Source organism: Lethenteron reissneri, chromosome 17, assembly GCF_015708825.2.
Source record: "Lethenteron reissneri isolate LAM-NWPU_2019-01 chromosome 17, ASM1570882v1, whole genome shotgun sequence".
Classification (NCBI taxonomy): domain Eukaryota; kingdom Metazoa; phylum Chordata; class Hyperoartia; order Petromyzontiformes; family Petromyzontidae; genus Lethenteron; species Lethenteron reissneri.
The window spans coordinates 15,301,456-15,326,278 of NC_083795.1; the positions used below are offsets into that span (position 1 = coordinate 15,301,456).

Consider the following 24,823-nt stretch of genomic DNA (forward strand, 5'->3'; position numbering starts at 1 on the left):
ATTAGCATTCCCTGGAAGGACGAGCTTTGAAACTTTCCCCACACCGGGAGAAAATCCAGCCCAGGGGTTGTAGGGGGGAAAAGGTCGGGGGGTCCTAAACTCCTCACCCCTTTGTTTCGACACGGAGAACCCCGTAGACACCGTAGCCCGCTTGTGGAAGAAAACGAATAAAAAAAATACAAACAGCTATGCTAATGCGTTACATAATCAACGTTTAACATTGTACGCTTTAACCCATTGCGTCTAATAAATATCAGGAATAAATCCGCATTTTCTGCCCCGCGTGCTCACTCTTCCCACTCGCCGATCCCATCCGACGCGGAACCTGGTGGCCGATCAGGGTCAAGGTCAGGGCTCTGGGTCATGGCATGACTAAATGGGCATTTGAACGCTGCCCAAACTGAGAGGACGTCCGAGCACTCGCAGCTGTGGCCTCTCTCTCGGTGCCCTCGGGTGGCGCCCGCAACTCTCTGCCCTTGCAAAGTGTGGATGCCTCCCCCCCACTCCACTCACGGCCACCGTTCGAAGTTGTGCACCCTTGTCGCTCCGCGTTTAAAATGGGATTCAGCCTCGACCACCTTTTTTTTGTCACCACGGACTTGGCTTCACCGAGCAAAATGTGACCCCCCCCCCCCCCCCCCGTCTTAATCCACCCTCCCACGTTCACCGCAGTTGTGCGCTCATCGCTCTTTCCATCTCTACCGCAGGAGGGGAATTCTATTTGCGCCCAGAGGCATGGCATCATGCCCCTCCAGGGGGCATATGACCCGGAAGGGCACCCTGGCCAGACTTACCCCAAAACCCACCTGCCTACCACCCTCGACACAATGGGCATCACCGGCACCAGCAGCAGCCAAAGGCGGCAGAGCTTATGTTGTTTAAGAGTTCACGCCACGAGGCCAATTTTGGAAAATTACCATCGTTAGCGCCGCCCACTGCTCCCGGCGCAAGTTCAGGAGCCTCCCGCGTCCCACGGGGTCGCGGGAGAGGTCGGGCCTGATTATGGATCGTTTGACATCACGATGTCCACTTATCACCCATGGTATATAATTTGTAACTGGTTCCGAACCCTCGCCGGGCAATCACGATAACGTCTGTCAAAAAGAAGCACATTCAAACACGAGAAATGTATAAAGTGTTTTTTTTATAAACGTCCTCGTGTTGTTTGACTGGTTTACACATCAGCGCTGTTCTGTTGCCGGGGAAACCCAGAGCCGAGGGCCTCGCGCCTCAACAAGCGGCAGTAAACAACACGGCCTCTCTACTCCGGCACACGCGGGGATTCGGAGAGAGCGCGCCGCCGCCTCCGCCGTCTCCTCGATTGTTCTGTGATGAAACGAGGACAGGACGCGGTTCCATCTACGTTTAGCCAAACGTGGACATTCATCACGCCATGCCGGCTCTGCGTGGCCAGCGGAAGGGTTAAAACGGACGCACGGGACGTGACGTGCATTACTGCGCGCTCTCTCGACGGGCACGGATACGCACGCGCACACACACACACACACGCGCGCACACACACACACGGACGCGCGCGCGCACGCCGGGACGCGTCCGGCTCTGCTCACGGCCCCCCCCCTCACCCACACGCATGCACCCACTGCCCCCCCCCGGCCAGCCCTACACCCCCTTCCTCCCACCCGCGGCACCACCTTGTTGGGCAGCAGAGGGAGGGGACCCCCGGCCGACTAGGGGAGTGGAGGGCGGGGGGGCTATTTCCCCCGGCCGTCGTCTGCGCCGTCGCGGCCCATGGGGTTGTGGGGTCCGCCGCCGCCCCCCATCCCGTCTCTCTCCGCCTCAGTCTTCCCAAGGCCGGGCGAGGGGGTGTGCGGAGGGTGCGCCACCACGGGCGCCAGCCCGTGCGTGATGGGCATCATTCCATCCACACCGCCGGGCATGCCCACCATGCTGCCCGGAAACCTGCGCGAGATGGGGGGGGGAAATACAGAGACACGCGCGCACACAGATGGGGAGACGGGTCAGAGCAGCACATTTCTGTGGAGCGAGCAGCTACCGTGCAGCAATGCCCTCGAATAGGAGTCAAATAAAAACGCGGGGCAGCAAAGCGAGGCGCGCAAGGCGGCAACGGGGGCTCGAACGCTCGACGTCCTTAAAAGCCATGGCCGCCGTAGCATAGGTGCCTGCGTCTTTGCAGCTGCGTGCCACGAAGCTGGCAGAGACTGGGAGGCCCCCAACTCCCCCATGACCTTCGCATGAGTTTAACCCACGAGAGGGTTATCATCAACAATGCTCGCAGTGCCGCTTCGCAGTCCTCGCTTGAGACCGTCCCCGTGATCCCGGTGGTCCCCGTGCGTGTACCCCGTGGTCCCCGCGGTCTCGGCGCACCTGTACGCGGCCCCGTTGAGTTCGGGGTGCACAGCGCCGGGGTCCATGGGGGCCCAGTGCGACGCCGCCGTCGGGAAAAACTCCTTGTTCACACAGTTCTTGAGGGCATCAGGGATGCGTCCTGAGTACACACACGCATGCAATTACAAAAGATCCTCTCCCCCGTATAGTCTTTCACAGGCCATCAAAGGAAAGTGCTGTTAGCGAGCACCTATGAAAGCCGGCACGGCACACGAAGAGGGGGTTGTGTGGCCAGCAACACCCCCAGCCACCTTGTCTCCCAGAAACTAAAGTTTACACACCGCTCCAAGTACTCATTTAAGGCTGAGTCGACCTAGGGGAGGCCCAGGACCAGTCCAGACATTCGCTATTGTTATTGGCCGTGAGTGGGAATCGAACCCGGATGGCGCCGTGTTTTTAGTGCAGTGCGCTAACCACTGCGCCAAGGTTCCCCACACAATTACACACAACTGTGGCCATTTAATCATCCGGAAAAATGCCTGATTTCATACAATCTCAGGCGCCAAACTGAGTTCAGCCGAGGTAGTCATTGGATGGGCGCCCACCATAGATGTAACAGCTGTCGTAGACTGTTGGGGGCTACGTTGTGAGCAGAGGGCGGTGCAGCAAATCCATTGTTGTTACATCTCCACTTCCCGCCTTCACGAGCCCACACTGACCATTCACTACTAATAGACAGTGATGACACCACTGCACTTGTGCCAGGCTAGGTGCATTTGGAGGCTATCACGTCAAGTTTTGGAGGCTCAGTGCTGGCAGGAAGGAGGTCAGGGGACAGACCCAAGTGTTATGGATTGACTGACAGAACTGACAGAAGCACCGCCTGTGCTCCCCACAGTGCCAATTTACTGTGAATTAAGGGACTGGCATTTTTCTCAATGTTGTTAGTGTAGCATTTATAATGTTAAATAAAATCGCTGAACTAAACTAAAAACTATCAGTGGCTGGCAACCTCTTCACCAAAAGACCAAATTATAAAGTCTATGCTTACAAAGACAAACATATTCCCCGAATAGCCTACACACGGTGGTGGGGCGAGCGCTGTTAGCGAGCGCCTATGAAGGCTGGGCCAGCATACAAGAAGCACCACGACCTTGGGTCTCCCCGGTGCTGACATTGAACACACCGCAACGGTTATTCATTTTAGGCTAAGGCAACTTAGGGGAGACCTAGGACCAGTTCAGATATTCATCGCCGACATTAGGCATGAGTGGCAATCGAACGTGGGCCACCAGGTTCGGAGTCCAGCGTGCTAACCACTATGCTATTGCTATGCAGACAAACATCCCCGTAGCCTTAACAGACTGTTGGGGCAAGTGCTGTTAGCGAGCACCGAAAAAGGCCGGCACAGCACACGAGGGGGTGGGCGGCCAGCACCACGCTCAACCGCCTTTGTCTCCTAAGTGGCAATATTTACACACTGCACCAGGTACTCATTTGAGGCCGAGTCGACCTAGGGGAGGCCCAGGACCAGTTCAGATAATTGTCACTAGTGTTGGCTGTGAGCGGGAATAGAACTCAGGTTGCCAGGTTCGTAGCGTAGCGCGTGAACCACTAAGCCACTGCTCTCCAGACACACACACGCACGCAGGAGCTGATGTGCAGCTCCGGGCACCAACTGTTGGCTTTGTTATCACCGATGCTTGTTTACCCAAGAAAGCCTCACTGAATCTCAAGGCTATTTTGGAGCGTCTCACTGAATTTTCAGTGGAGGGCAATGTTGTTGATTTTTATTCCCAATTGAGTAATTCTCAGGCCATATTTTACAGCATGTTTGGCCACGACCCAATTACATCGTGTGTACATTTTTAGCTATGAAGGAAACCCGAAAAAACCCGGGAAAGGAACCGAGAGCGCTTCTTGCTGCGAGGCACAGAGCGTTACCATCGCGCCGTCGCCCTGCCGCTCAACCCTCATTTACTGCAGCAGCAGCGGCGGTGGCGGCAGGTGGAGCGAGAAGTGTCCCCGAGGCAGAGGGAGGCGTGCGCGGTGGCGGCGCGGGGGACTCGGGAGCCGGAATACAAATTACACGCCCTGTAATTGCTCTGTGGAAGCTCCACAGGAATCGTGACGCGAGCTCTCGTCCCCTCTCCGAGGACCCCCGTCGCGGCGCCGAGGACAACGAGCGTCCGAGGGGCGGGGGAGTGGAGCGCCAGGGAAGGGGAGGGGGGGTAGGAGGGCAGGGGATGCGCGTCTCTGGCAGGATTCTCCCCCACCCCCCGTAGCGTTCGCGCACGTGGACGCAGAGTCTCCCCCACGCCGGCGCACGGAACGTATGCGCCGTGGATTTGGGGCGCACACAGGAGCAGGTGGGTTCACGCGTGGGGGTGGGGTTTACGAGGGTGCGGGTTGGGATCGGGATGGATTGAGGTACGTGTAAGTGCATCAGGGTTCAGGGTGGTTTAGGATTTTCAGAGCGCAGGAGGATTGGGTGGTGGCTGCATACCGGTGATGGCCCGGCGGACCTCCTTTGCAGCTTCCTCACGCATCTCCAGGGAGGCCTGCTCGCTGTACCAGGCCGTGTGGGGCGTGCACAGCAGATTGGGGGCATCCTTCAGGGGACCCTGGTTCACGCTGCGCAGGGGACACGGGGTGACACGCAGGCAACGATCGGCATCTATTGACGATGGCAGCGCGACAGAAGCGGTGATGGGTCGGTGCGTGGAGAGGGCGAAGAAGGGGGGGGGGGATTCAAAAGGGTGGCAGACGGTGCGACAGGTGGAGTGACAGATGGGGTCGCGGGCTGCGTGACGCCCACCTGTAGGGCTCCATCTCGTGCACGTCGAGTGCCGCTCCCCGGATGCGGCCCTCCTTGAGCGCGAGCGCCAACGCCTTCTCGTCCACCAGCCCCCCGCGCGCTGTGTTCACCAGGAACGCGCCCTGCCGCATCTGCACCGTCGCCACCGTCGCCATTAACACCGAGATGGAAACACAAACCCGTGGAGCTCGCTGAGGGGGTTATGACGAGGCGAGATTAGAAACAGCGATGCTACTGGTGGCGGGTGTTGGAAATGTTGGGAATAATTAAGTTGGCGAGAGTGGTCATGATAGTGTTGGCGGTCAATGGTGTTCAGTGGTGACGGTGACGACGATGATTTGCGACGATGGCGTTGGCGGTGGTATTGGTTATGGCAGCGTTGGTGAAGGTGACAATCGTGATGGGTGGTAACGGAGGTGATAGGTGGCAGCAGCGACGGTGGGGAGCGCCAGTGATTTGGCGGCGACGGGACCGTGACCTTGCGCTGCGGCAGCTTACCTGCTTGATGGTGAAGTCGTTGATGAGGTGGTGGTTGTGCTCGTTGAGGCTGCAGTGGAGGCTCACGCAGTCGCTGTTGTACAAGAGGTCCTGTAGGGTGGCCACCCTCTGGATGCCCAGGGAGCGTTCGACCCCGTCGGCGAGGTACGGGTCGTAGAACATCACGCTGAAGCCAAAGGCGCGCGCGCGCAGCGCCACAGCCTGCCCCACGCGGCCTGAGTGTGCAGAGGACAGGCGGCTCAAAAAGGTGTCGCACAGCACAGCACACGTCACCTGCAACGCCACCGCCACGCCACCCACCCCGGTATTCAACACCGCTCGCCACGTTTAGCACAGATCAACAGACACTGCAGTACCCATCGCAAAGAAGCGGCACTACACAGCAGACGCAGCTCAATCTCTCACCACACGTTCACTCGCGGCACAACCGGTATCACACACCGGTCACCGCATCACTAGCAAACCAGCACTACCATACTGCGCAACACACAGCTCGCAGCACAACCGCCGCCGCGCACGCCACGCAGCGACACACCCGCAGCAAACCCCGGCACTCGCGCGGTGTGCGGCCGGTGAGTTAACACCAACGCACGTCCCTCCAGCGTCGGCACAGCCCTCGTCCAGTGGTTGATTTCGCCCTCCAGTGGAATCAGCGGCTGCTGACAAGCCGCGTGTCGCGGTGACGAGTGCTACGATTGCCTCGGTGCGGGCTGGGGCTCCCCGGCAGAGCGCGCGGTCGATATCGCAGACGCCGCATTAATTCCACGGAATCTCTCCCCCGCGCGTTTCCTTTAACCCCAGTGATGCCGGCAGTGGAGACGGAGTCGAGACACGAATGAGAGGAGAAGTAGCGAGTGGAGAATTGGTCAAGTGGTGAGTGAGTGAGTGGATAATAGGTGAGTGGTGAGTTAGAGTGGAGATTAGGTGAGTGGTGAGTGAGTGGTGAGTGAGTGAGAGGAGAACAGGTGAGTGGTGAGTGGAGAACAGGTGAGTGGTGAGTGAGATAGTGGAGAATAGGTGAGTGGTGAGTGAGTGGGGAACAGGTGAGTGGTAAGTGAGAGAACAGGTGAGTGGTGAGTGAGAGGAAAACAGGTGAGTGGCGAGTGAGTGGTGAGTGGGGAACAGGTGAGTGGTGAGTGGGTGGGGAACAGGTGAGTGGTGAGTGAGTGGAGAACAGGTGAGTGGTGAGTGAGTGGAGAACAGGTGAGTAGGTGAATGAGAGTGGGGAACAGGTGAGTGGTGAGAGAGTAGAAAATGGGTGAGTGAGAGAGTGGAGAATAGGTGAGTGGTGACAGCGTGGAGAACAGCTGAGCGGTGAGTAAGTGGAGTTAGTGAGATGGTTTAGGCGAGTGTGTGTGGGTGAGTGTGGAAGGGTCGACGTGAGTGGTAAGAGTGTGGTGGATTATTCTATTCATATTGAAATATTTCACCGAGAAAAAAACATTTGAATTGCAAGGGTGTCCAGTGTGTAGACTGACACGTAGCAAGCATGTAACGACGCATGGTGTGCACGCGTGTTAAGCGGGAGGAGTGCGCGTCAGTGTGCATGAGCGAAGCAGAACGTATTCGTGTTTCACTTAGTATCGTTATCAGCATTAGTGATTATCAGCGTTACTGGTATCAGCTCTAACGTTATCAGTGGTAGGGTGAAGCAGTATCTGTGATTTCAGTGTATATGAGTGTCACCAGTGGCTATCAGCGCGAAGCAGTTATGTTGTATCAGTCAGGACAAGTGGCCACCAGTGTCAATCACTGTGCATAGGTGAGCAACGGTCTCGGTGTGTATCGGTGAACTCCGGTCTTGGTGTATCAGTGACCGCCGGTCTTGGTATCGGTGAGCACCGATCTTGACGAGTAGCGGTGAGCATTGGCTCGGCGAGTAACGTGGTGTAAACTCACCAAAGCCGATGATGCCAAGCGTCTCCCCGCGGATGCGCGCGGCGCCAGATGCCATCTCGCGCACCTGCTCGACGGACGCGACGCGTGTGCCTTCGCGCAGGTTCTGGTGCAGCCAGGCAGTGCGCCGGTACAGGTTGAGGACGTGCGACAGTGTCGAGTCGGCAGTCTCCTCCACGCACGCTCCCGGCACGATGCTCACCGCGATTCCTGCACGGAGGGGGAAAAGGTCGGCTTGAGTAACGACATCTCCGGACGCCGCCACAAAACCCACCCACCGCGGAATCCTTCGGCTGCCTCGGGGATCTCCGCCCTGGGAAACTCGATCTGGCAAACGACGGTGGACGGCGAGGACAGGTGTCGGTGACGCTCGGTGGCTGCTCGTCACCAGGCGGTGGGGGAGGAAGCCCTCGGTCCTTCCTGCTGGTTCTCAACCGGTGCCCCGTCTTCCGAAACCGCGGTTCCGTTTCATGTAAAGAAATGTATTAGGTTTTTTCGCAGCGGTCCATAGACAAAACACTTTACGCCTCGGCATTCGTGCCGCGCGACAGCGTAAGCAGCTTGTAATAAATTTGCGCGGTGAAGGCGTGAATTCTGGGGGTGTTCTTTTTGCGCCGCGGCTTCTCTCCCTCTCACGGTTTTGTTTTAATAAGAGGGAGAGCGCGGGCGAGACTGCGCGCCCCGTCTACTGCGTGAGTATCCGTGACAGAGGTTGGGAGGGCGGCGTGCGGCGCGCGGAATTAATGACTGTGGCACCCGAGGCTGCGTCGACACCCGCACCCCCCCACCCCTCCCCTTCTAAACGCTCGCCCACGCTCCACTAGCACAGCACACGAGCACCATTAACCGCTTGGCACAGCGAGCAGACACAGCGCTTCCCCACGAGACTGCTCCACGCAGTGCTGCTCCAAGCGGCACCCCCGCTCACGCAGTTACACAAACGCACTACCACGCACGCAGTTACACACACACACACCATGCACGCAGTTCCACACACACCAAGCAGTTCCACACACACACACCATGCACGCAGTTACATACGCACACAGTTACACACACACACACACACCACACAGTTACACACACACCACCTACGTAGTAACACACACCTCCACAATAAAGGTTTTTGGGTTCGATTGCACAAGTATATATATGTGTTGTAACCCTCCACCACCCGACAGAGCCAGTAAGGTTTGTAACGTAAACCACGTGCCAATAAGTTACTACTTCAGCCCACCGATGCTGGTAATTACATCCAGCATCATCGGGCGATTTGCCCGATGATGCGAAAAGTCACTCAAATTCTAAATGTTGCGGATTGAAGTACGGTAGTGTGGATTGAAGTTGTAACTAATTGGTGCGTTGTTTACATGAGAAACCTTACTGACTGTGTCGGATGGTGGAGGGTTACGACACATTTATACTTACGCGATTTAACCCAAAAACAACTTGATTATGAATAATATTGGTCACGAAAGCCTATGTGTTGAACACACCTCCATATAATAACTGCCACACACGCATGCACAATTACACACACCACCATGCACAACTACACACACCACCATGCACAACTACACACACCACCATGCACAATTACACACACCACCATGCACAATTACACACACCACCATGCACAACTACACACACCACCATGCACAACTACACACACCACCATGCACAACTACACACACCACCATGCACAACTACACACACCACCATGCACAACTACACACACCACCATGCACAACTACACACACCACCATGCACAACTACACACACCACCATGCACAATTACACACACCACCATGCAAGCAATTACACAAGCACAGCACACGAGGGGGTGGGTGGCCAGCAACACGCCCTAATGTAAATGTTTACACTCTACACTAGGTACTCCTTTTAAAGCAGTCGACCTAGGGGTGGCCCAGGTCCGGTTCAGTTACCGTATTTTCCCGCATATAATCCGCGGGGTAGACCACTTTTTACAAACAAAACAAGACCCTGCGGGGCATATGGAGGTGCGGGCTATCCCAAAAATATTTTACACGTGTGACATGTCATAACTAGTTTAATGTTTTCATGGGAGGACTATCCCCCATGCAACACTTACCTTTGACTAAAGCACTGCTGAATAAACCACTCACATAAAAATTGCACATGTTATCACGTTTTAAATGATTCGAATTGTTTGTACAATGAAACGACAATGTTTGAAGGGGCGCAATTTGTTTACCGTAATACTTTCAGTGGCTATAGGGGGGTGCGAAAGTTTCAGCTGAGGCTATGGATTGTACAATGGGAAGGGCCTTAACAAGCATTTACCAGATGCGGAATCATAATTGCCGAGTCCCTTAGGCCGTGACTATGAGCTTTGTTTCACACTTCCAATGGCTTTGTTGCCAGGAGGCAATGGCGTTACCGTAGTGCCGCTATTATCTGCGCAGCGCGCAATCTACTAGTGCTAAAACTGTACAGGGGTAACTACCGGTCCAGTAGCTGTAATATGATGAGGTCGAATGCTGGTAAGCCTAACCGTACGCTTACTTACTTATATACCAGTTGTGTGTTACTTATTTATCGGATATTTATTTTTGTTACTTATTTACTGTTTTAAGTTCACTCGTTTACAGTTAGTTTGATTTCTTTGTGCACGTTATGATTTTAAAGTTAACAATTGATAGTGGAATGTATTATAAATGTAAACTTTGTATTAATATGATGAATTAAGCTGTGGTAACGACGTTAAAGATATGAATGCATGCGGGGTATATGGAGGTGCGGGCTATCTGAAATTTGTTTTACGCAAAACGCTATTTTTGCGGGGTATATGCGTCTGCGGGTTATATGCGGGAAAATACGATAATCGTTACTGGTGTTGGCCGTGAGCGGGATTCGAATCTGGGTCACTGGGCTTGTAGCGCATTGCGCTAACCCATATACTACCGTCTCCCACAGGCACACACGCAGTTACACACACAACACATGCATTAACACCCATACATACCTTGACATAACACATACAACACCATGCACGCAGTTATACATCACCACCACGGCATATGCAACCATGGCACGAAGACAAAGATCCCCCATATAGCCCTAGAATGTTGGTGGCAAGTGCTGTTAGCGAGCACCTATGAAGACCGGCAAGGAACACGAGGGGGTGGGTGGCCAGCACCACGCACGACCGCCTTTATCTCCCCTGTGGCGATGTCTTTACACACCGCACCAGGTACTCGTTTGAGGCAGAGTCGACCTAGGCGAGGCCCAGGACTGGTTCCGATAATCGTCGCTGGTGTTGGCCGTAAGTGGGAATCGAACTCACACGGGTCGCTAGGTTCATAGCGCAGTGCGCCAACCGCTACTCTACCGCTCTGTATGTGTTACACACAGTAACACATACACAGCACCACGCCCCAGCACTATGCCACACAAAACCAGTCACACACACACATCACAATAGTACAACACAGAACTAAGCCACTCCACCCTAACAAAACATACCATGACAACGCACACTACCATAACAATGTACACACCACCACAGCAGCACACACATCCCACAAACAGCACAGCAACAACACAATGACGCAACGTACAGAAAAAGACCACAACAGCAACACGTTATACAGAACCAGTCAAACACAGCAGCAGCAAAAACCACACGCACAACAGCCACACGCACGCCACACAAACCACCAAATACATCACAGAAAAGCACACCAATACACACAAACACTGACACGCGAAACAAGACACACACTGGCCCCTTGGGTGTGGTGCACTCCTCCGCCTCCTTCATCGAGCGTCAACGAGACCCCAGTGGCCCGGCGGGGCGTGTGGCGGCGGTGGCGGCGGCGGCGCGGGTGATTAACCACACGCGCTCCGCCCCGATAAAAACCACGTCCGGAATCGTCCCTGCGGGTGAAGGGAGTGGGGGTCGTTGTGGGGGGGTCTGGGGGAGGGGAAGCGGGGCGGGGTGAAGAGGCTCGCGGGCCCCGCGGGCTAGGGTCCCGCGCGGTGGAGGAGGCGGCGGTGGGGTTAAGAGCGAGCGGAGACTAATGAACCCAACAGAACGGGACGTGCGACGCGTGAACACCCACGGCACTGGACGACTGCCAACCCCGCTGTGCCGCCAGTTCCCCCTGTCTGCGTTCACGCAGCAGCTGCGATTTTTAAAAGTGGTGTCCATCTCACTACTGCTGTGGTTCAGGGGCAAACAGCCACGCTGCGGGGAGTTGGGGGGGGGGTGTTCCACTTGCGTACGGTTCCCAGCGGCTGTTGGTTATAGATCAGATACAGAAAGCCGGGACTTGCTAATGCCATCATCAGAGTTGCCACGATGTACGCAGTACTGACAAACCCGATTTGACCCATGTTTAACTTGACCATGGCCCCAAAAATGTTGTGGGCATCTCTTAGCCACGTCTCAACATGTTGCAGGTGTGGGTGGCAGGTGCGAAACTCAAAGTGGCCGTGCTCTTGGCGTCACGGACTAAATTCACCCCACCGTTGGTCCACTTCACAATCAACTATCAACATTTGGTGCGCCTAGTTCGATTTCCCGATCATGGCTTCCGAACAGCGGCGAGGGATGTCTGAACCGGTCTTGTTTTAACCAAACAGCATTGACTAGCGTGGTGAAGTATGGTCAATAAGGCGTGGGGAGGCCTTCATCTTCTTGACCTGTTCTCCACCTGAAGACGGCTGCTTGCGTTGTGGCCGAAACGTCGTGATAATTATTTAATAATGTTTTATTTTTATTATTTTCCTTCTACGTGACTTTACCGAAAGAACCAAGAAGATGAATCCCTACAGTCACGAAAGCCTTAAATCGAAATTTAGGCCTTCATCTCTCAATGGATTGGCAAAGGGCCTTTGTTATTATTTTAATATACGGTAAAAAATTTACAAAGCATACATTTTTTTTAGACATGGAACAGAACAGAACCCTTCCGTAAAGCCTTCAGGACTTCTGAGGAAAATGTGATTAGCAAGCAGCGATTAAGACCGACTCAACACAATCCCCGCACTCCGAGCATGCGTGCTGCATGGGTATACCCCAAGGGGAGGTGCGTGTGGGAAATTAGATGGGAATCCTCCCACAGGCCAAACTGTCAAAGGGCGCCAACATGCCACCGAATGAGCGGCTGCATGTGTCCACGTTGTGTAAACTGTGAGCTACGTGCACGAACGCCGACACGCACGGGGGTGCTCGTGAAGGACCAGATTTCCGGGGGCGAGGCCAGAGGACGGGCGGGCGAGGTGGGACGACCGATGGTGAGATGGGGCGCGCGCTGGCACGCGGCACCACACACCCCGCTCTAGAGACCATTCCCCCACCACGCGATTATAACCAGCGAGCAGACAGGGGTCACCCCGGGGTCATGGCTACCCTTGCTCTGCTACCCGCAAGGCACGGCCTGCAACAGCCTTCACTCCTCCTCCACCCTGCATGAACCATCCACCCCTTCTCATACCAATGGATCATGACTTACCTCGTCGACATCTCACAAAAGACCGACAAAGCTTTACAACTCCACACAGACCACAAACGCCCTACGCACGTCACGAATCCCACACACACACCGCATATACACTTCACAACTCACACACTGAGTGCACTGCATCTGATGTGCAAATCTCGAATAAAAAATGACGCACCCCACTGACAACTCAAGTCCCCGAAACGCACTCATACACCCACACACCCGTTACACACACCTAACGTAACCTCACCACACATCACACACCCTATATATACACACATACAACACCCATTGGTGCCTTGCATTGAGACAAACACCAATGATGTCTCCAAGGCAGCGGTTGGGGGGAGAGTGGGTGGGGGGAGCTGAGCCTCCATCCCGAGTTTCCACCGCCTGAACCAAAGAACACACTCAGCAGCCATGACCAAATAGCGATTACAATCTCAACGGTGAGAAAAAAAAACAAAATCTCCAGCACAACAGCAGCACCGCCAACGTGGCGGTGGACGAGTTAAAAAAAGATGCAGCGGGAGGCCGGGTGTTTGCACATGCGTCCGTTTGGTAAAAAAAACTGCTCCCCGCCTCCCCCCCCACGTGCGCCGAGATTAATTTCCAACATCTTGTTAGCGCTCGCGCGTGCACCGGGACCCACTGGATTGCCGCCATTACTCAATTAGAGCAGCAGAAACAACGCGCGGGAGGGCGATCAATAAGCGGCGCTTCAACGGCCTCGCGCCGCAGGTGCTCCCGGGGGTCTCAGAGACCCGGGAATTCGGGGAGACCCGACTGCTCCGCCGGAGGCCCTGTGGGGGGTCAACCTGCGCCGTTTTGGAAAGCTGCGAGCAAGGTTTGAATGGCCGCTTTGAACGAGTGGCTGTGAAGTGGTGCGTTGTGCAATCCTTGTGTTGTGCCGACCAAAAACACAGGAAGTCGCTCTCCCTCCACGCGGAGACTGTGCTCTCAGTCGTCACACGTGGGAGCATTTAACTCTAGGCCAGGGCTCACGCATGTGTGTAATGACACGTGTGTGGTGTGTGCTTGCGTGTGGGCGCGTATTGACAAGTACGTGTGTATAGCTATACAATCCAAATCCGAGAGCGCGACGGGTGGCTGCTTCGGAATTGAGTTTTCACGTCGACAGTGACAGGGTCGGGGGCCTGAGCCCCTTACGCCACAACCCTCCTGGGCCTCCAGTGGATCGGCTGCCAAGAGCCCAGATGCTCCAGCCCAGCTCGGTCCATCCCCCACCCCCACACCCACCACTAGGCTTCCCACGACCCCCCCTGCCCTTGCCTCCCTGCCGACACTCTCAAACCCCCCCTACGCCCCAATCCGCTGCCATGGACTTTCACTCACCCACCCTCCCTCTCGTCTAGCCGCCAGCTATTGCCCTCCTCCCACTCCTCCTCCCCCACCCCTCACCTGCCCCCACCCACTGCCGAGCGACTGCATAAGCTGCCTAATGGGCTCTGGGTTCTGCACAATCTCCGCCATCTGGCGGCACAGCCTCATTACCACCGGGCAGTGCCCTCTGAGTCCCCACAGCACGGAGCAACCACGCAACGACAAGGCACAACCACATGGCTTAGCCACGCAACCGCATGGTACAACCATGCGGCACAATCACGCAACCATATGGGACAAACAAGCGGCACAACCAGGCAACCACACGGAACAACCAAGCAACCACACGGAACAACCAGGCAACACAACCACGTAACAACATGGTACAACCACGCGACAACATGGTACAACCACGCGACAACATGGCACATGGTACAACCAGGCGACACAACTGCACAACCAAACGGCCAATCACAAAAACACCATCACCAACCACACAATCACAACCATACAATGACAAAAAAGACAGCCAACAACACAACCAACCACGCAATCAACATGATCAACCACAAACTGCTCTACCACAAAATGTCCATTGCAACCAAGTACACACCAATCAAAAATCAACCACACAACAACGCACACAATCAAGCACTGGTGAAACGTACAACCAAACACATACCAACCATACAATCAACCAAACACTAACCACACACCAAACATATAACCAACTGCACACCAGGCACAAACACACCACACATTCACCAAAACCACCACCAAATCACACGCTCAACCAACCACGACACTCGCCTGCTGTTGAAAAACCTCTCCCCCCGTGTGGATTATGGAGACATTTTAAACCCCTCCCCTAACCGAGGGCAGCGCGATGCCCGGTGGGCTCCCTTGAGTCGCGCGCGAGTGTTGTTTTGAAGTCATGAGCAGCTCCTGACTCGGGAGAACAATCCCGACGAGGCCTTAAAACTCAGAAACGTGCACAGACACTAGACCGACGCCGCAGGCAGGGGACAAGGACAACAGGAGGGGGGGGGTAAGGTAGCGCGTGCGACCGAGCGGTGCGGGTTCCGATTTGGCTTGCCCTCTGGGTGGACGGAAAAACAAAGTGCGGGAGGGGAAGGGGCCCGTGGGCACGCGGTTTAAGCGCGCGTGGCCACTGCGACGTGAGTGACATCCTAAGGGCTGCAAGGGGGAAAGTAAATAAATGAGGAAGCGCTGCAGTCACCGTCAAAAACCTAATACTGGACTGGGGAACACTGCTCAGGCACCATGGACCACAGCTCGTAAATGAAAGATTTCATCGGATATCTCCTGCAACGTTGTGCACTGCGCGATTTGTGTGTTGTGTGATGTGCTCTGTGCGAAGCGACGTGTGCATTCAGGGATGTGCTGTGCGTGTGGTGTGTGATGTGATGCATGTGTTGTGTGACGGTGCTATGTGCTGTGTGTGTTGTGATGAGTTGTGTGTTGTATGGTGTGTGTGTTGTGTGATGTGCTCTGTGCGAGTCGACGTGTGCATTCGGTGATGTGCTGTGCGTGTTGTAATGCATGTGGTGTGACGGTGCTATGTGCCGTGCGTGTTGTGATGAGTTGTGTGTTGTATTCTGTGTGCATTGTGTGATGTGCGGTGTGATGTGTGTTGTGTGGTGCGTGCTGTGTTATGTGCTGTGTATCTTGTTTTGTGATATCCCGCATGTGTTGTGCATTGTTTGTTGTGCGTTGGTGGAGCAGTAGTGTAGTGGTTAGCGTACTGCGCTACGAACCCAACGACTCGAGTTCGATTCCCACTCACAGCCAACACCAGTGGTGAAATATCTGAACTAGTTATGGGCCCCCCCTATGTTGAGTCAGCCTCAAATGGGTGCCTAGTGCGGCATGTAAACATCACCACTGGGGAGACAAAGGCGGTCAGGCGTGGTGGTGGCCACCCACCCCTTCGTGTGCCTTTCCGGCTTTCATAGGTGCTCGCTAACAGCACTTGCCCCAACAGTCTGTTAAGGTTACAGGGGGAATCTTTGCCTTTGTTGTGCGTTGTGTTGTTTGGCAACTGCACTGTGCGCTGTCATCGTTTGTGGCGTCGGACGCACAATGCATCCGCTGTCCCTGGGGCTCGTGTTAGGTGCTGGGCCCCGTTTGCTTCGTCCTGGATTGCGCAGCGGTACTGCCCCTCTCACTCTCCTCCCTTGTTGCCCTGCTTAACCTCAACAACCCCACCATTCTACACAAATCCTAGTTTTTCATTTTTGTAAAGCATCTAGAAATGCGATTGCCCTTCAGACGCTTTATGCATTTTAATTGTTCATGTTGTTCAATCGCTGTGCGAGGATGCGTTGCTGTTACCGAGCTCTGCGGCCGATTTAACGTCCACGTTGTCATAGCCGCTGCCGATCCTCACGATGATCCGCAGAGCCTTGAACTTCTCAAGGTCCTCGCGCGTCAGCGTGATGGTGTGATACATCAGCGCCGCCACCGCCTCGTTCAACACCTACACAGGGACACTAGTCGGGTCAGCATAAATGGAGGGACTCGCCCGCTTGCACCGCACCATCCATCACTGCCATCTCCCCCCCTCCCACCCCAGTTTCACAAACTCTTATACCTCTGACACTTTCACGCATCAAGACCTCAGAGCAACCACTGCTGATAACGGCAAGCAAGAACACGGAACTCATAGTAGCAGCGTGTCAAGTGACAGAGAATTGGACTCCCACACTGACACATGCTGATATAAACGCGAGCGCGCGCACTTGAAGGGCCTTACGAGGCAGCCAGGGGCAGGCACATTAGCAGGCCTCGTTAGTGGGCATCGCACCTTCTCGTGGATCTCCTGCGTTGACTGGGCGTCACAGAACGCCACGGTGGCCACGTCCTTGAGGATGGGCATCTCCACCGTACAGTCACGGCCATCGAGCAGCGCCACCAGTGGCCGCGGATGCATCGGGCCGTTGATGATCGGAGGCCGGATACCTGCGACACGCGCAGATGTAGGTCGCTCAGGTTAACGGCGGAGGTCAGTAAACATTACCACACACACGCACGGGGACTCAAGCACACACGCGCGCTCACACAAGCGCGCTCACACATTCACACACACGCTCAAATACACATACAAAGACAAACATCCCCATGACAGACTACATCAGATGTCAAGGAAAGTGCTGCTAGCTGGCAATCTATTAAAGTTGGCATGGTGCTCCAAGGGATGGAGGGCTGTCAAGCCTGGCCACCTTTGTCTCTCCAGTGCTGTTTACACACTGCACCAGGCCGAATCAACACACAAACATTTGCTTACACGTATACACATATCACTCTCACACACACTTTAAAAAAACCTATTTTTTATTTTACCAGGTAAGGCCAAATAAGCAATATAGCTCTACTTCAGAAGCGACCTGGCCACAAATAATAGCCAAATGAAGTGGCTTATCACGTAGAAATTTCTAGCAGCCAAATGTTTCTAAATGTGGAGGGAAAAACCGGAGAACCGCGAGAAGATCCACGCGACCATAAATACAATCGTCAGGGTCAGGATCGAACCTACGACCTCCTGCATACCAGGCGAGGTAGTTAACACATCTCGACACCGCGACGCCCCTATACGCACACCCCTCCATGACCACACGCTTAAAACACTATAAAAATAATTATATTTATGTAGTGTTAAAATAAAATCACACACACACAAGCAGAATCCTGGACTGACTGCAGACGAAGACGTGCTATGATATATACGGAGCCGATGAGAGAGTGAGTGAGGGGCTGTTCGATTCCACCGGGAGGGTGGGAGAGATGGGGGAATAGGAAGTAAAAAGCGTTCACACAGACCAATCGTTTGATGTGCACGTGTTACGCACTGGGTGCCACCGCCACCCTTCCTGCCCACGCCGATCACACACACACCACGCTCACCCCGTACCTACCACACACACATGAGCGCCGTACCTACCACAGACTCTGTACTTACTGCACACATGAGCCCCACACGCTGGCCACACATGTATCATGTCCTAACCCGCTAAGCAGATGTGCAAGCACCTATTCGGACACCCATAATCCCATGCACGCACGATGAGTGCCGAGGTGGCCAAATGCGTATGGCGTTCGGTATCGCTCGGTGCGCCTGCATGTTTCTCACAGCAACAAATTAACCGAGCGGGAATCAGAGCGTAGGCTGCAGTGCCAGCAGCTTCCACTCCAAAGGGGCAGCTATGCATGTCGGCCTTCCTCTCGCTTCTTGTCCGATTACCATGCGGTAAAACGAAGCTCACCTCACGCCAAGTACAACATCCCTCACCCCACTGCCGACAGACGTTCTCTCTCAGCTCCCCCATCCCGCCTCCTGACCCTCACTCCCCCCCCCCTTTTCTTTCCCTCCCTCCTCCACCCTTATCCCATCTCTCCCCACCTACTACTCTCCCTCCCACTCACTCCCCAGGCCTTCACAGCAGCTCTCTCCCCTGCCCTGCTTAGATGCTGCTTTGACAAGGCTTGAATTCTCTCTCATTTTTACATCAATACGTTTTGCACAAAGAGCCACCTTGGCCTGGCTGTGCAAGGGAGCTGTGGGTGGGGAGGGCAGGAGAGGAGAGAACCTATTGGGAAAACCTACCGCATGACTTAATGACCTCATCTCTGTTACACCAGGGAATTGTACATATCTCGGCATTACCTGAGACTATTCCGTGTGCTGGATGTGGGTGAGCAAGTGTTGTTCCTCCTGCCCTTCCTGACCCCCAAAATGCTCTTTTCTTTCATTTCTGCCAATGCCATCCCAGCCTCCGCCCTCGTCTGCAGACGAGGCGGCAGCTGCCCCTAAGAAACCCATTTAACAATATGATCGTGAGACGCTGAACGGTTGCCCCCCAGCCGCTGCGTCTCCACTCATGTGCCGGGGGAATTTTGCAGTTAGGGACTCGGGGCTCGTCCATTAGCATTGTGACAGGCAATGGTGCTAGCGCCCCCACCTGCCCACGAATCATAGAGTGCTGGAGCCTCAACCACCACACGATGGAGACAAGTGCATGCGATGATTCCAAGACAAGGGTGCTCTCTCTGACACGCGCGGCCCCCCCCCCGTCACGGACACGCGCGGCCCCCCCCCCCGCCACGGACACGCGCGGAGACTGTTACAGAGATAACCCTGACACACGGAGGAGTGTGCGTCTCGGCCAATCTCAGTTCACGACTGGATGAAAGACTGCCCAATGCCCCACATAACTGCAGCCTATTTGTGTAGGCCTCAATTCCATCTCCCCTTTCGTGGGCCTCACTCTAGCTCCCTGCTGCTTAATGATAACAATAAGTAGGAAGTAAAGATTGAAGGGTATGAGAAAACTCAAACGTGACGCCGATTTATTTTTGCAGAGCTCAATATTGACGGAGTACTTCATTCTCGCACACGCAGCACGACAGTATGCTAATACTCCATTTTATGACGCACAAAGCAGGCTAGGAGTAAAGTGGGGCAGCTTGCAGAGCAAAGCGAACATGGAGCCGCCGCCGCTCTAATAAGCGCGGCTCTGAGCCGATCCCTGGAGAGGGGCTCCGTTACAGAGCTGGCAGCAAAACCGCTTCCTGCACAGCCCCCCACTTCCCCGTTCCTCCCCCCCCCCGCTCTCCCTGGGCCACGCAGTTCCACTGGCGCGCCACGAAGCACGGCGAGGCACAGGGACCCGAGGTGCAAGTGGGAATGCAGCCCCCCCCCCCAGGGTGTCGCGCGGCACACGGCAGGGACCACGAGTTGGATTGTGATCGGAGAACCATGTGAACGTGGTGTGTAAGCGGAAGAGGGGCTTGCAGGTGTAGAACGATCATTTGGATGAAGACGGAGTGGAGAGATAATGAGCAGCGGTCACAAGAGCGGAGTGTCGCGCTCTTAAATACAACGTGAACATGTTGAGTTAGAGATCGCGCCTGGAGAACGTCGAGATCTTCAATGGAGATGAGAGTGGCGGTACTGAGTAGGGGGGCAGAGATCAAGGGTGGAGAAGCCGATGCGAGGTTCACTGTTAATGGGGGAGGACGCTGAGAGGTTAATAGCCAATAAGGGGGGGGGCCCAGCTCCTGGTCACACAAGCCCCCCCCCCCCCCCCACGTATTTATCACGAACATCCAAAGCTTGTGTAACGGGGCGCTCAAGGACGAGTGTGTAAATCAAGATTCACAGCAACAAAAAGGCACAACGCCACTGTACACTTGCACTGTACAGAACAAGAGGAACCTCAGACCGCATTCGCCTCTATTGTTGGCGCCAAAGCCTCCACCCACTTAGGACGACACTCAAACACAAAAACAAAACAGTCAGCTCGCGTTTTGTTGACGACACAGAGGTCGCGTGTCCACCAACACGAGTCCGAAGCTTCGCAAACACAAAGTTCGACATCAGCGGCACTGCTCATGGAGCCACGAGACTGCGGAGGAGCACCGGTGATTTTAAAGTACAGTGCATCTCTACACTAATTACACGGCTCCATACGAGTGTGGGAGTCTGGGACACGGCCCTGGTGTGCATATCCGACAGAAGAGGGGTGAGGAGACACGGGTCGCATATTCCTTCAGGGATATCACAGCATCCGACAGTATTTCACAGGAATGTCACTACATCTCTCAGTAGCCTGCCATGAATCTCTCTCAGCATCTCACGGAGGAATCTCTCCGCACCCAACATGAATCTCAGCACCTCGCAGAAACATTTGAGAATCTCACAGCAGCAGCAGCACCTCCTTGTGTGTGCGTGACCTCCCCACGGTCCCTTTGCGGCGAGGCGGGGCGGGGGTCGTGACCGGTAACCACGGCGACCCCCGCTCTGCGTGGAGTCCCCATCCCGGTCCCCCGCTCCTCCTGCACCCATAGCGACCGCGTGTTCACGTCCCCCCCCCCTCGTCCTCCTCATCCCCACACACAACAACACCCCCCACCACCGTCTGGTCTGCTACGGCCGTTAACGGTGCCGTGGCACGATTCGCAAGAGGCAGGTCACTGTGTGTCGACAGTGCCGCCGCCGCAGTGTCGGATGAGAATTTAAATAAACGCGGAATCCACGTCGGAGCATGGCTGCCTTGCGGCGCGGGCGGAACACAACTCGCATCGGTGTCTCCGCGCCCTCGTGGCTAAATAAAGGAATAGGGGAGCACGGGCGAACGAGGCGAGGAGCCGAGATTGGAGTGGGAGACGGCAGGGAGACAGCAGGAAGGCGGGAAGGAGACGGGACAAGGGAGCCGTGGAGGAACGAGATAAGAGAGCGCGGGAGAGCAGGAGCCATGGGGGGGGGGGGGGGTAGCGGCCGAGAGGCGGCGGCGATGTCGTGCAGGAGCCCCGGGGGGTGCGGAGATCGCCTACCTGCCGAGAAGGCGCCTCGGCCCGGAATGTGCGGGCTGCCCATGTCCCGTGGCGGCGCTCCCGCTATCTCCCTTCCCCGCGATCCCCGCGCCGCCCGAGCCCGGCGGCGCTGCCGCAATAATCAATCTCCCGCGTCTCCTCCTCGCGCCTCCCTCCGACGACGGCGGCGACGGCGGCCGGGGCTACGAAGGCTGCGGCGCTCGCCGGAGGTTGTCTTGCGGCGTGGCGCTACTCCCTCGCCGCGCGGCGAAAAAGAGAAGACATCGCCCACGGCTCCCTCCGAAGAAAACGAATCCCGAGTCCGCGCACGGCGCTGTCGGGGACGCGGAGCGGCGCAGACAAAGGCGACGAGCGGCGGCGGCGGCAGCGACGGCCTAGGCCAACCCAGCCCAGAGCATGGAGGAAAGGCAGGCGGGGGGAGGGGCGGGCCAGGCGGGGGGAGGGGCGGGGCCAGGCGGGGGAGGGAGGGAGGGCGGGGCCAGACGTCGCTGCCCGTAACCAATCCGGACGCGTTACGAGGCGGGGCGAGGCGAACTCGGGGGCGTGGTCACGTGAGGCGGCGGGCGGGGGGCAGAGTCACGTGTGCCCAGTCCGGTGGTGCGGGTTAAGGGGGGTGGGGCGACCAGAGATGAAAACGCATGCGGAACGGGGCGGAGCCTAAAGGAGGCGAGCGGCGATTGGTTGAGACGCGCGGATGGGGCGGAGCGATATTATTTGACGTCAGCGGCTCCGCTCAAGGGGGAGGAGGGAGGGAAGGAAGGAAGGCGGCGGTGGCACTGGGAAGAGGAGGAGCTGCGTCATGGAAACCAGGTCACTTGATGAAGATAGGAAACTCAAGGGGGCCTTCTCTGTGAAATGACCAAATCCATCCACACGCCAGGGGGCTACGCGCCGGTGCACTTGCTAGCCCTCGAATTCCTCCGAGACGCACCAGACGCGTCAACCGACCCCAGTGTCGGGTAAGCTGCTGCTGCTACGAACATCTCTGCGGCCCACAAGGACCAATACAAATGGGGACACCACCAGGATGCAGAGGGGCACCATTTGGTACCATGGTGGGGCGATGGCGCACCACGTGCAGGCAGTGGGGTGGCAGAGGCTGTAAAACAAAGGGGTTTATGTTGAGACCCAGGGAGAACAACCGTGGCCTGAAACCACACCGAACGCCAGTGCCAACTCAAACCTGAGCCCGTTTCTCTCAGCTGCCTGCGGCGATTTCCAAGAAGTTTATATTCCGAGGACCTGGCCAAAAAGGCGTGGAAATTACAATAAATAGAAGGAAAAAAATGCAGGGAATAGAGAAGTGGCGCACAGGACGACTGGGGAGAGTACAGGATGGCCCATAATGTAGCCATCAATTCCATCTCGGAGGCTCTGAGCACCTTTACAGGGCCATGGCACTATTGGGCCTTGCATACATGAATACATGGAATCTTGGGGCCATGAAGCCATGGCTTTAGGTTCACGGCGCCTATGAATCGGGGGACAATGGTCTCGCGGAGCCATGGCATGAAGCCGCTGGACCAATGTAGTAATGGGAGTCATGGGACCGTGGGGCCATATGGGGGCTGTGCAACAACACCTGCTCCAAACCCGCGCCGGCGAGTGAAGGCACGCAGCACCGCCCGCCCCAGGCGCCCGCGAGCATAATGCACGGATTGTCATGACTTAAACCAGCGGCACGTCCGAACGCGCCCTACCGCCCGGCCCACACTGCCACCGCTTGTTTCACTGCCGGCACAAGGAGGTTTTTTGGTTCAAATTGTTATTTTTCATTTCTATATTTTAATTATTTAAACAGAGCCGGCTGCTAGCGTGGCAAGATGGCAAATGACAGTTATGTCTGCGTCTGTCGTGAAGAGGTCATGTGCAGCGCAACACCGTACTGTGGAGGAATCCAATGTTATCCGGGTGCTGCTTGGGGAGGAATCCTGGGGAACAGGTTCTGGGAGTGGGGTGAGTTTTCTTGCCCCCAAGACTCCCTCTGCTACCACCAGCATTATTACATCCACCACCTCTACCACTTATCTCTTCTACCCCCACCACATTAACGCCTACCATCACCTTCACTGCCTCCATGGGGAGCACAGACTCATGGGGAGATACGCATCGATACTGCCCAGGTGTTTAAGCCTCTCCACCCAGAACCTAACCCTGATCATCTTCCAAGTTCCCCTGTTGGCCGGTTAAATAAATACTAAACGTCCCAGTGTTGCGCTAAAATAAACAACACGTGTAATGGCAATAACAAGAGAAAAAAAAAACATGCTTCACGAATGAACACGTGAAAGTGTGGGTGAAAACGCAAGAAGGGCGGATCATAAACAGGTTTCATGGCCCTAGGTGTCACACTGACACTCGGCTGGCTCCATTGCCCCGGGGCAACAGCAGTAGCTCTGAGGCCATTAATGTTTAATTCCGCTGCGCCCCAAACCCCTTCGCCCCCACCACCTCCACGAACACCAACCCTACACACCAGCGTCAACAACTGGTGCTCCCCTGCCCACGGCAACGTGCGACGCGGGTAACATAAACAACAGTAGCATCAGCCTCACACTCCACTAATAACACCGACAACACAGAATTGAGATAAATAACGCCAGCGACAAGATCAGTAACAACAGCACATACCAGAGAAACCACCAACACCCGCTGAAACTGGTGCCAGCAGCAACAGTAATATCAGCCGCATAAACCACATTAGTAGCAATAACAAAAACACTCGCAACATAAATACAAGCAACAACAGCACCACTCTGCCCGTGAATGCAACCAGCCCCTTGCACACGACTGCGAGATTGTTAAAGTTTCCTGCCACCTTTGCCTCCGTGTGCCAGTGCTGTGAGGAAACGAAATCCACCACCAACACCACAGTTGGGATCCCGTAACGAGGTCACCCAGACAGACCCCCTGGGCAAATGACTCTAAACCCTGATGCATGATCCCTGCAATAATCCATTTGATAAATATTGTACCAAGACTCTTTCGGTAAAGTCACGTAGATAGAAAATTAATAGATCACGACGTTTCGACCGCAACACACGCAACCGTCATCAGTGATCTATTAATTTTCTACCTACCTGACTTTACCGAAAGATTTCGATTTAAAGCTTTC

At 55.4% G+C, this 24,823-nt stretch overlaps 1 protein-coding gene across 1 annotated transcript; it reads right to left on the reverse strand.

Moving 5' to 3' along the window:
- Positions 1-1,127: 1,127 nt before the first annotated feature.
- Positions 1,128-22,140, reverse strand: CTBP1 (C-terminal binding protein 1). The gene is made up of 9 exons (XM_061553229.1): positions 21,709-22,140; positions 17,183-17,337; positions 16,711-16,855; positions 7,523-7,729; positions 5,624-5,838; positions 5,126-5,256; positions 4,814-4,941; positions 2,347-2,467; positions 1,128-1,920 (listed from the first exon to the last, which is right to left on the reverse strand). Exons 1-9 carry the CDS (start codon positions 21,749-21,751, stop codon positions 1,713-1,715), a joined length of 1,353 nt encoding a protein of 450 aa, XP_061409213.1. The 5' UTR covers positions 21,752-22,140; the 3' UTR covers positions 1,128-1,712.
- Positions 22,141-24,823: the final 2,683 nt, after the last annotated feature.